Source organism: Brassica napus, chromosome C2 (genome assembly GCF_020379485.1).
Source record: "Brassica napus cultivar Da-Ae chromosome C2, Da-Ae, whole genome shotgun sequence".
NCBI lineage: Eukaryota > Viridiplantae > Streptophyta > Magnoliopsida > Brassicales > Brassicaceae > Brassica > Brassica napus.
This window is the reverse complement of record NC_063445.1, coordinates 57,152,237-57,164,098: the sequence shown is the minus strand read 5'-3', so window position 1 is coordinate 57,164,098 and position 11,862 is coordinate 57,152,237. Positions and strand designations below refer to the sequence as shown.

The 11,862-nt window shown below is 34.3% G+C and overlaps 2 protein-coding genes and 1 pseudogene across 2 annotated transcripts; 1 reads left to right on the top strand and 2 right to left on the bottom strand.

Annotated features, from left to right (window-relative positions):
• Positions 1–216: 216 nt before the first annotated feature.
• On the bottom strand, positions 217–1,833 carry LOC106405772 (esterase OVCA2-like). Its single transcript, XM_013846316.3, has 6 exons — positions 1,468–1,833; positions 1,287–1,385; positions 1,167–1,208; positions 739–883; positions 541–642; positions 217–468 (listed from the first exon to the last, which is right to left on the bottom strand). Exons 1-6 carry the CDS (start codon positions 1,816–1,818, stop codon positions 377–379), a joined length of 831 nt encoding a protein of 276 aa, XP_013701770.3. The 5' UTR covers positions 1,819–1,833; the 3' UTR covers positions 217–376.
• A 3,919-nt stretch (positions 1,834–5,752) lies between these two features.
• Positions 5,753–9,118, top strand: LOC106380187 (protein DETOXIFICATION 27). Its single transcript, XM_013819995.3, has 9 exons — positions 5,753–6,134; positions 6,205–6,492; positions 6,656–6,909; positions 6,992–7,078; positions 7,432–7,488; positions 8,224–8,462; positions 8,554–8,672; positions 8,772–8,861; positions 8,947–9,118. Exons 1-9 carry the CDS (start codon positions 5,862–5,864, stop codon positions 8,995–8,997), a joined length of 1,458 nt encoding a protein of 485 aa, XP_013675449.2. The 5' UTR covers positions 5,753–5,861; the 3' UTR covers positions 8,998–9,118.
• Positions 9,119–9,186: 68 nt separating this feature from the next.
• Positions 9,187–10,301, bottom strand: LOC106379061 (annotated as a pseudogene).
• Positions 10,302–11,862: the final 1,561 nt, after the last annotated feature.

The following is an 11,862-nucleotide window of genomic DNA, read 5'->3' as shown; positions in this document are numbered from 1 at the left end:
TTCACAAATATCAAGTAAATTAATTATTATCTCTTACTATTAATTCACAACATTTATGACTTAGTTAACATCTCAGTTATTTATTTTACAGTTGATCTCAATTTAGTTTTTTTTTTTTGTCAACAATTTAGTTGTTTTCTAATCACACTTTACTGAAAATTGATTATAAAATTGATCAGACTACTTTTATTAAATTTAATAGTTGGAACTTGGAACTGTTGTAAATTAATACTATATTTAACCGTCTTATTTTTTTGTCTACATCTACCGGCACACAATGACCAAGAGAAACATATGCAAAAAGAACAAGCAACACCTCACAAAGATATAATTATAAGATCACCTAATCCAAATGAAACCTATTTAGAGCTGTCAATCACATCAAGCTTCTTACAGAAGACGCCTCATCAGAAAGCATCTTCCTAATCCTCTGGAAGAAGCTCAACACTGTCTCCTCAGCTTCAGTTTCTGCAGAAGACACAGTGAAGCTCACAAAATCAAAACAAGAAAGAGACAGATCTTAAATTCTTCTTAACTAACCAAGTTTAGGTATAGTGTGTCCACTTGTATGACGAATCACCACCGGCTCTACAAATGATTCAACAAGAACTTCACCTTCTGTTTTCAGAAAATCCCTCTCCCCTGCAATCATTATATAGTATTATATTACAGACTCTGCACTCTCATGTAAGGTTACAGGCATTACAGGACAAGTATCTCCCATGTCATACTATTTACCTATGAAGTGGAGTGAGGGGCAACGAACAGGAGATGAGAATGCGCCAACCGCAGCTTTAGGCTGCCCAAACCTCAATCCAGGAATCTTTCCACCGGATATTAGCACCAAGAACTTGACCTTTGGCACCTTAGTTAGAGCCTTTCCCTACAAACACTTCTCATCAGAACAAAAAAAAACAATTCTAACAACATGTTTCACTCTTCAAAAGCTCGTCTCAGATTCAATCTCACCGTTCCCAACCTCAAACACTTACATAGAAAAAGACAAAACAAACTATTCTAAGCAGGGCCGAATCTGAAATTTTGGGACAATTTTTTTTAAAAAATGATTTAAAAAAATCATAGTTTCAGGGATTTTATCTATTTAAAAATTTCCAAAATTTTTGGACACCAAGGAGAGATTTTGATCCTCGTTGCTTATATACTACCTGTTCTTGCATTCGAGGAAGAGCAGCAGATAGAAAAGCCCCCTACAAGAATCAAAACAGAGCAAAATGAATCAAGAGCGCACACATCAAGAATCAATACTCAGTCGTATCAAAACAGACCTGAGAGAAACCAAGAAGACCATCAAAAGGTCCATGCTTTATCATGTAATCCTCAACATAATCCAAACACTCTTCAAAGTTCCTGTATTCTCTAAAACCCTATACACAAACAATTAAAAAAAGTCAACCCTTTTTGTTTTTGAATAAACATTAAAAAGTCAACCTTTATATACTCTCTGACCTTGCTAGCTTGGTACCACTCGTAGTACGGCGGGTCGTAGAACCGCTCGATGTCCGATTTTCCGGTGGCGGGAAACGGGCCGTCGAGGAAATCGAGGTCGAGGTTTCGGAGGACCGTGTCGGGCCATTTAGATGTAATAAGCGAACGGAGAATCAGACCGCTTGTTCTGAATCCGTGGAGGCAGAGGATTCTTGGGTTCCTCTGTTTGCTTTCCGACAACATCGCCGTGATCTTGAAGGATAGTCTCGGCGGTCGTGATACGGATGCTGTTTGGCAGCATGGATGAGAATGACTCAGCATTTTGGACAAAAAGTGTTGTGGAGTTGCATGAGCTGCTAGATTTAGATCCATATTTAACTGTCACGTGGCACCTTCTTTTCTTATTATTAATGTTAAATTTCTAATCTTAGAGAAAAAAAAACAATTTTTGTGTTAAAAAAAAAAGAGAGAAAAAATAATTTATTAGTAATACTAATTACACACATTAATAAACGGTATACACAAGGTTTTTGATATGGTTCAACCAGATTTTTTCGAAGTAAATTAATTTTTATTAATCTTCAAAAAAAAAAAAAAATTAATTTTTATAAAGTGGCTCAAGATAATAGAACTGTCAAACCGTGAATCTTATGAATTTATCAGATACTTTTTTATATAATTTTTAAGAGACTTATAAACCAATATTAAAAATAGTTTTATTTTTTTATTGAATATAAATTGTGGGAAGAAACAAAATAAATGTCCCTCTAAATAATAATATGTCATTTTAATGTTTTTAATATTTTACATTTTTATAAACAATTTTCATACTTGCATGAGCTGTTAGATTTAGATTTAGATCCATGTTTAACTGTCGCGTGGCACCTTCGTTTCTTATTATTGATGTTTTTACATTAAAAAAATGTAAATTTCTGATCTTAGAGAGGAAAAAACTAGAATCCATAAGGACGTCGTCCCCTAGACTATATTTGTGAAGTGATTTTGTCGCATGTACAATCAATTTCATAAAACAAATATGACATGTCTACTGAAATTGATGACATGGTTTCAAGAAAAAATATGACATAGATAATTTTATTTAATGTTGATTTATATTTTTGTCAAACTTATTAGAATATGATAATAATTTATATATTACATTTAATATTGGTATTTATTTTTGGTAAACTTTTTTTTAAATATGGTAATAGCTCATACATCATCTATAAAATAAATATATTCATATATAACATTTTAAATTTCGAAGTATTATTATTTTTGCATAATTATACAATTTGTATTACTAAAGCTTTCAAAAATTTATACAATTTTTAAAAAAATTTAAATATCTAATCGCAAGATCATTAGTTTTTTATATACCTACAAATTTTATAAATATTGTTTAGGCTAAATTTTTGATAATTATACAATTTTATATCATTTTTATTAGTTTTATACAAAATGATTTAATATATATCAAATCTATATTAAATATTAGTAAAAAAATAGTAAAATCTATATTATTTAATAAATTTTTTTTTTAAATATAAGTTAGATTTAAAAAATTCCTTACTGCACATGGTGCAGAAAAACACCTGATTAGTGGTAACATAGCAACTAAAGTTTCTCATTAATATTTTTATTATTACTTTATGCACAATTTAGCTATTTAATTATTTTAAAAGAAAATAAATAAAAGCAACCTGTAACATGAGAACATGTGTATTCTAGTCTCTTGAAAAAGGTCACGAGTATCGTCCCACAGGTACGATTCTGGCTTCTCTTCCTTCTTTTCTTCGGTCTCTCTCCACCTTTTTAATCTTTTAATATTTTAATTTATCAGAGACTTTGCAAGAGACTTTGCAAGAGACTTGCGCTGCGAGTGCTCTAAAGTCTCGTCTCTCTCAATCTCCCTCAGTCGCTGCTGCCAATTTCAGATCTAAGGCCGGTTCGGTGGCTCATCCAGCACCGGTACTGGCCTCCCCCTCTCCCTTCTAGTTGTCTGTTTATCTTGGATTTGAGTTTGTGTCAGAGTTCGTCGGTTCTACTTAGTGCTGGCGTTTGGTTACATAAAGTTATCATGATGGTTCACCAATGGAGTGCTCTGTGGTGGCTTCCAGAGATTCCGGTTAGACTTTTATCTCTCGCAGGTCCATCTGTATCGGCGGATCTGGACCAGTGTTAGTGATTGGTTATACTCTGGTGATTCCGGTTTGGTTTCTTCTGGTTTAAAGTTGAATTTTTCAGTTTCACCTTTTGTGGATAATGTCTTGTTCTAAAGTGATAGCTTTGGTTGTTTGCGTTTTAGTTAATGTTTGTTTCCATTAGTGGATTAACGATGGTGGAGGGTTAGCTTTTCTAGTGGAGGTAGTGATGGTTGTCGCTGGTTTTTTTGGAGATCTTGTTCTTATGCGATCTCTTTAGCTTAGTCTGCTACTATTAGTGATATTGGTGTGAACCATCAATCCTCATCATTTATTTGATTTGTATTAGAAGTCCGTCTGCTACTGCTAGAATGAGAACACCAATTCTACCTTATTTTATAATAAGACTAGTTTGATATGGCTAATATGTCATCAATGATGATTATCCTCACGAGCTTCTGTTGCTGAAGAATCATTAGTTTCTCATCATCGTTTTGTCGTATGATGTAATATGTTTCAAATCAGTTCAATAAAACAAAGTGTTAAGGAAAAAAAAGATCTTAGAGAGGAAAAAAAACAATTTATTAGTAATACTAATTACACACATTAATAAACGGTATACACAAGGTTTTTGATATGGTTCAACCAGATTTTTCCGACGTAAATTAATTTTTAAAAAGTGGCTCATGATAGTAGAACTGTCAAACGTGAATCTTATGAATTTATCAGATACTTTTTATATATAATTTGTAAGAGACTAATAATAAACCAATATTAAAAATAGTTTTTTTTATTGAAAATAAATTGTGGGAAGAAACAAAATAATAGGAAAAAACAGAAAGTGAATCCAAACCTAAACAAAATTGGTTGTCGTACAAATGTGAATGTAAAATGTAAAATGGTGAAAATTTAAGTCATGAACTTCTGAAGTTAAAATATATAATCTGGCTGTAAGAAAACGTGCAAGTGTACAACTTCTGAAGCTACTGGTATCATAATGCATATTTTTCTATTGAATAGTTCCTTGAAATCACACTACACTTGTTCTGACAAGTGTAAAATAGCTGGGCTAACGACTTTGTAAAGTTTGTTAAGAAAGAACAAATAATAGGAGGGAATTATTTTGTTGGGCTTATTTCCCAAATAACTAAAAAAAAGAGTAATTAGATTTTTAGCAAGAAGTCAGAGAGATAAGAGAGAAATAAGGAGAGAGAGACCTTAGATAGTGGGTTTTTTTTATGGGTTATAGGGTGCAAATTCCCTATTTTGTTTATCTTTTTTTTAAGCGATTTTGTTTTATTTTAGGTACTTGTTATTTTTTAACTATACATATCTATCGTTGTGTAAGCAGTGAGATAAAACGTGAATTCTACGAGTTTTGCAGTGATTAGTGTTTGGCCTTAGAGAAAAAAACGGTGAGATCACAAGGGGACTCTGACGCGTGCGGAAATAAATGGACGTTACCAAACCTATATATTTATTATATAGCACTACCACGTGAATCGAGCGTCTTGTTTCTATCCGATGTTTATTATACTTTTCGGGTCAATTTTATTCAATGTTTATTCAACTTATATTAATTCATCAGATCAAAAATCTTACCTACTCTAATACTAAATTTTATCAAACTGTCTTACAGGAAAAATGGTGTTTGAAAATTGCAATCATTAACCACACATGGATGGATGAGTTATATAGTGGTAGTTGGACTTTAGGAAGTTAAGTAACTTAGAATTAAATTAACTCCACGAACATAAAATTGTGTAGCCGTATGGATATAAGACCATGATTAACCCGGAGTTTTTAGAGTTGGGTTTTTAGCAGAAGTTAAAAAACTGTTTTCTAACTTCCGATAAGAACTTCATCCTAAAAATTCCGGGTTAATCATGCTCTAATGTCATGTTTTAGACCTCATTTGAATATTTACAAAAAAATAATCTATCTGAAGTTGCGTATTTATGATTAGTACGAACTTTTCAATAGGTGTGAAATATCTCAAATAAAAATAAAAATTGCAATCGTTAAATTTTTATATTTAAACGTATACCAAAAATTTTTCTATTGGAAATTCATTATTATGATGAAATGAACAAATATATTTAGAAATTTGACTTATTTTCAGAAATAAATTATATATTATTAGACACATCGTTTTATAAAAGCCAACTCAGACAGTAGTCAGTCATCTCTAGTCTAACACCTTTCTTTCCGGTATCTTTTTGTTTTTATATTTTCTCCCAGAATTACCGGGAGAGAGAGAGAGAACTAACGATGAGAGGAAGGGGAGAAGAAGAATCAGAGTCAAGGGTTCCACTGTTGGAAAGCCCTAACACGGCGAAAGAAGACGGTGGAGGATTGAAGAAGAGAGTTTGGGTTGAGACAAAGAAGCTATGGCAAATCGTTGGCCCTGCGATATTTACTAGATTATCGGCATACTCGATGCTTGTAATAAGTCAAGCTTTCGCTGGTCATCTCGGAGAACTCGAACTAGCTGCAATATCCATCGTTAATAACGTCATCGTTGGCTTCAACTTCGGCCTCTTAGTAAGCAGTAACTGAATGGCTTTTCATTTTGTTCTTGTTTGTTTAATATAATACGTAACGCGCGGTGCAGCTTGGGATGGCGAGTGCGTTGGAAACGCTGTGTGGACAAGCCTTTGGAGCGAGGAAGTATTACATGTTAGGAGTTTATATGCAACGTTCTTGGATTGTTCTATTCTTTTGTTGTCTCTTGTTATTACCTACTTATCTTTTCACAACTCCGGTTCTCAAATTTATCGGTCAACCAGACGATATCGCCGAGCTTTCTGGCGTCTTGTCTGTATGGGCCATCCCTCTTCATTTCGCTTACCCTCTGTCCTTCCCGCTTCAACGTTTCCTCCAGTGCCAGCTCAAAAACCACGTAAATAATCGATATCTGATTGTTTTACACTCAGATATTTCTAAAAGCTTGTTTATCATAATAAATATTTCTAAAAGCTTGTTCACTAATTGGAAAATTGTTCATAATAAATATTTCTTAGATGACAATTTTTAACTAATCGTTTTTGGGAGTTATTAATTAGGTGACTGCGTATGCGGCTGCGGTTTCATTGGTGGTTCACTTTTTAGTGAGTTGGTTGTTCGTGGATGGGCTTAAACTCGGAGTTGTTGGAACTATGGCTACTGTTAGCATCTCTTGGTGGGTCAACGTTCTTATTATCTTAGCTTACACCGTTTGCGGCGGCTGTCCACTCACTTGGACCGGCTTCTCTTCCGAAGCCTTCACCGGGCTTTGGGAGTTTCTCAAACTCTCCGCTTCTTCCGGCGTCATGCTTTGGTACCTATTAATACATGTATTTGTGACATTGTCTAATAATCCAGACACAATCTTTAACGGTAGATATTTGGTTTTTGGACAGTTTGGAAAATTGGTATTACCGGATTTTGATTATAATGACTGGAAATCTTCATAATGCTCGAATAGCCGTTGACTCTTTGTCTATATGGTAAGTCGTTTCTCTACGTCGTATGTTTTTATATGATATGATCACATCGTTTCCACGGGTTGTTGCGGAGATATAACAAATTAAATGCTTTAATTTTTTTTTTTTATCATTTCTCATACTTTTAAACATTATATGATCGGGGAAATTAGCTCAATATACTAAAAGAAGTGGAATACCATAGAAAGGGAGGAAAATGGTTAGGATGGGGTGGGGGGGAAAGGAGGGGAAATAGGGTATGGAGCTAAATATAGGAAACATGGTGGATAGGGAGTACAAATACTCTTATATATATCTTTGTTACCCCTTATCATTTTTTATGTATGAGTTAACTTGTGAAACAAAACTTTTGGCAGCATGTCGATAAATGGATGGGAGATGATGATTCCCCTCGCTTTCTTCGCCGGAACCGGGTAAAAGCCCTTCATTGTATTTGCTGATTCTAAAACCGATTTATGATTGTGATCCGAACTAGGTCCGGATGGGTTTAGTCCACTTTCATACTTATATATTATAATTTACTTCATTTGGTAATTGTTTGTTACATGGAGCCCATGAAATTATAAAGTATTTTCGTGAATCACGTCGTTATAATTAAACAAAATAAGTGTAAATAAATGGTATGTAATATCAGGTTAATAAATGGAATATCGGCTTTCAGGTGGACTGTCAATTTACGTCGACAAAGTATTAGGAATAAATATCTGACGTCAGAAATTCAAAAGGATCTTAAATAATATACAAATGGTTAGAGACAATTCACTAATGCAAAGTTAGATTTAGATTTATTACGAGGTTCTATAAATTTAGGATACTGAAACCTAACATTTGTCATTTTTGGCTAGATCTTACCTTCTTCCGTGTTTGTGTTTTTTTTTCTTTTGTAGTTGGCGTGTTATCTGGATAAGATTTTACGAGGACACAAATTAGAAATGATCTCTATTTCCAATAATCTATAGCTACTTGTTCTTCACCTGTTTTTTATTTCTGTCTTTTTATGTGGAGATACAAGTATACTATTAACAACAATAAGCCTAGTCCAGTTATATATATATATATGGGTGTGTGTAGGATTAGTTACACTTCATTTAAAAGGCAGTGTGTTACATATTATATTTTAAAACTGATCATACATTAACTATTTTCAGTGTACGAGTGGCGAACGAATTAGGAGCAGGTAATGGAAAAGGAGCAAGATTTGCAACGATTGTATCAGTGACACAATCGTTGATAATCGGATTATTCTTTTGGGTGATAATAATGCTTTTCCATAACCAAATTGCTTGGATCTTCTCATCAAGCGAAGCCGTTTTAGCAGCCGTTAATAAACTCACTGTTCTATTAGCTCTCACCGTTTTTCTTAATAGCGTTCAACCGGTACTATCCGGTATGTTACAATTTATTTATTCTTACAGTTCTATAAATTTTCGTTATATACAAAATCAACGTTATTGTGATGATTTATCACTTGTGAGTAGGTGTCGCGGTTGGATCGGGTTGGCAATCATACGTTGCATATATAAACTTAGGATGTTACTATTGCATTGGAATTCCACTTGGAATTTTAATGGGTTGGATTTTTAAATTCGGTGTCATGGTAGTATTTATAATCTCCCTTTTTTATTTATTAAAATCATTTCTATAAATTGAGATTATTGATTATGATAATATATTGTGAAACTATACTTATTTGTAGGGTATTTGGGCTGGTATGATATTTGGAGGAACCGCAGTTCAGACAATAATTTTAATTTTGATCACAATGAGATGTGAATGGGAAAAGGAGGTAAATTATGTTGCATACGTTTTTCTCTACATGTGACTTGCTTAAAGCCCCACAGTTACTAGTTTTAGTTTGGCAAAATTTGCAGGCGCAGATAGCACAAGCACGTGTTAACAAATGGTCCAAAACAATAGAATGAAGATTTCTTGAAACATTTCAGCATAATTTTCTTATATATGTATTCTCTTTGTAAACATTTTGTCAGTAAAACCCAATAAGTCAAGTGTGTTATACAATTTATCTAGAACCGGTTCAAGTATCATAGAAGCCCTAAGCAATTAGCGAGTTACTGCACAAGACTGGTAGTTTTATTTTATTAGCTATCACTATAAGATAAGAGTATATTAACCGATTAGGTTAGGTTTTTCATCCAACATTTCTTTTGTCTTCTAACGTTACCCTTGTTTTAACTTCGAAACCAAACACCAAAAATCTTCAACCAAATATTTGCGTTGCCAAGAAAAGTCGCTCAAAGTCTCCTTACACTTTTCAAGCCTCACCAAAACCGGAACCATCACGTCCGATTTAGCTTTTCTCGCGTACAATTCTTCAAACCTTATCTTGATCAATATCATGACCGAGAAGCAGTCTTTTACCATTAGTTCTATCATCTTAATAACGATTTGGTTCGATTTCGACGTTGGAGTTTCTGGCCGGGCACTTATATTTTCGAAGAGAGCCACTAAGAAACCGATTTGTTTGAAAATACAATCGGTTGTGTAAGACGAGACTCGTTGACTCTCCAAACGCTTATCTTCTGAACTTTCTTTTATGCTTGAAATAGTGCCTAGAACCTCCGCAATGTGAAAGTAACAATCTAGATATTGTTTGTACCTATTCAAAAGAACAATTGTTGATAATCTTAAGACTATATTTGGTTATTATTAAAACACATTTTGTTCTATACGACCTTTCAGTGATTTTTGTCAATATCTATATCAATCTTTCTATTCTCAACCAAAAGTATATTAACGTCAGTACATATATAATCTTACCATTGAACCCATGGATACAACTCTCTAGTAAAACGAGATGAATCCACATTCAGATCATTCAATTTTAAATGTCGACCTCCTTCGTTATATATCAAACTACGATTAGTCACACGAACAACACTACCTTCTCCTTTATGTCCATTTTCTGATTTAGACATCTTATGGAGAAGAATGAGACATTTAGCAGCCACGCACACGTCCGTCGTCAAACGCAGCCTCTCCACCACCGCAGCGATGGTCTCGGGACCGTAACGCGTGTCGACAGTCGATTGGAGGAGATTGACGTATTTGTCGGAAGGTGGTTTGTGTGAGGTATGAGTTGTGGCCTTCAAAAGAGCCAAGTCAATGGTTTTGGCGTTCTCGGAGCTACACAAATGAACCACGTTGAGTTTCATTTGGGAGGCTTCGTCTTTTAATATATGCCACTCAAGGTTGTGAATTTTCCCATTTGATCAAATTTTGTTTTATATCGAGTTTTATCTTTCTGAAATGTATGTATCTTGAGTAATGTGGTTTTGTGGTTTGTAACATTGCAAGGTTTCATTCAGTATTTATATATATTTCTTGAATTAATTATAGAGTAAGATAGATTACATATTTTAGTACATATACTAGCTTGATAGATTTTCAGGGTGTTAGCGTGCGTTGGTGGCATAAACATGCGCATTAAAAGCTTTGATTAATGGAAACAAAGCCCTATATTTTACACCATCGGGCACGTTAATTAATTAGATACTAACGTGCGTTGGTTGCATAACTTATCAAACTCTTATCAAACGTTAATTAGATATTTAACGTGCGTTGGTTGACCAACACCCTCACATACCCGAACGGTTCCTATATTTTTATATCCGAAATAACTGAACCGAACCAAGAACCGAACGGGTACCCGAATATATAAAAATATTAATGATATATACATATAACATCACTAAATATATATTTTTAATTTAAAATTCTATTAAAAGTATCTGAAAATAGTTGAGGATAACTAAATTATTATAAAGTATCCAAAATACCTGAAAGTATCCGAATAGTTTTATCCAAAATATCCAAAGTAATACGAAATATCCAAAATTTTTTTATCTAAATCATCCTAATTATTTGATATTTTACCCTAAATAACCGATATTTTATCCAAATTATCCGAACTACCCAAACTATCCGAACCCGAACCGGATCCAAATGAGAACCGAACTTTTTTCGGATATTTTCCGGTTCCTACATTTACTATCCGAACCCGAAACTATCCGAACCGAACCGAATCAAAAATAGGTTAAGTACTAAATGAATCCTCTAGCCCCTATCCGAACTACCCGAAACCCGAAATACCTGAACCGAACCGATACCCGAAATGCCCAGGCCTAATCTTGTCGATTGTTCTGAAGAGGTTCTCTAGAGGCCGAGGGTTCTCTCCATGATTTCTTGAATTTCTCTTTCGCAAAATCATGTACACTGCCGACTGGAAAACATAGCGAGTTAGGAAGCTCTCAGCCCGCAAGAGCTTTAGCTGAGACTTAAAAGCCAGAATGGCATTCCACTCCTCCGTATAGTTTTTCCCCATGATTCCACTCATCAACTTATGCCATAAGAGTGAAGTGTAACTACACTCAAAGAAAATGTGATTTCGAATCTCCAAATGTTGATTACATAGCACACAGTTACCATCAATACTTGTGTTCCAAGCAATCATCTGGTCTCCTGTGGTAAGTCGGCTGTGTATAGCAAGTCAAGTGCAGAATCTGAATTTTGGAGTGGCATGACCGAACCAAATTCCTTTGTGCCAAGACACCTTTTTCACATGTGGTTCCACGTATTCCGAGTACTGAACTGAGGTTTATACACATCATGTTTCCCTCTCCAAAGAACCACGTCCTCTGCAGCAGATTGATCCAAAGAGCGAAGCTGGTGTTCAATAGTGAGAAGACGATCTTGTCGATGAGTTCTTCTTCTTCTTTTTGTCCGAGCTGTATGGATTGTATCATGCTATCCGATTCCCATGTCAATCT

Bases quoted from the DNA above. Each gene is read 5' to 3' on its own strand.
- LOC106405772 (XM_013846316.3), bottom strand. From the start codon at position 1,818: ATGGATCTAAATCTAGCAGCTCATGCAACTCCACAACACTTTTTGTCC. The intron at 1,209-1,286 runs GTCTGTTTTGAT...TGATTCTTGTAG, and splicing joins GTCTTCTTGGTTTCTCTCAG to GGGGCTTTTCTATCTGCTGC. The intron at 884-1,166 runs GTAGTATATAAG...AAGTGTTTGTAG, and splicing joins TTCCTCGAATGCAAGAACAG to GGAAAGGCTCTAACTAAGGT.
- LOC106380187 (XM_013819995.3), top strand. From the start codon at position 5,862: ATGAGAGGAAGGGGAGAAGAAGAATCAGAGTCAAGGGTTCCACTGTTG. The intron at 8,673-8,771 runs GTAGTATTTATA...ACTTATTTGTAG, and splicing joins TTTTTAAATTCGGTGTCATG to GGTATTTGGGCTGGTATGAT. The intron at 8,862-8,946 runs GTAAATTATGTT...CAAAATTTGCAG, and splicing joins GATGTGAATGGGAAAAGGAG to GCGCAGATAGCACAAGCACG.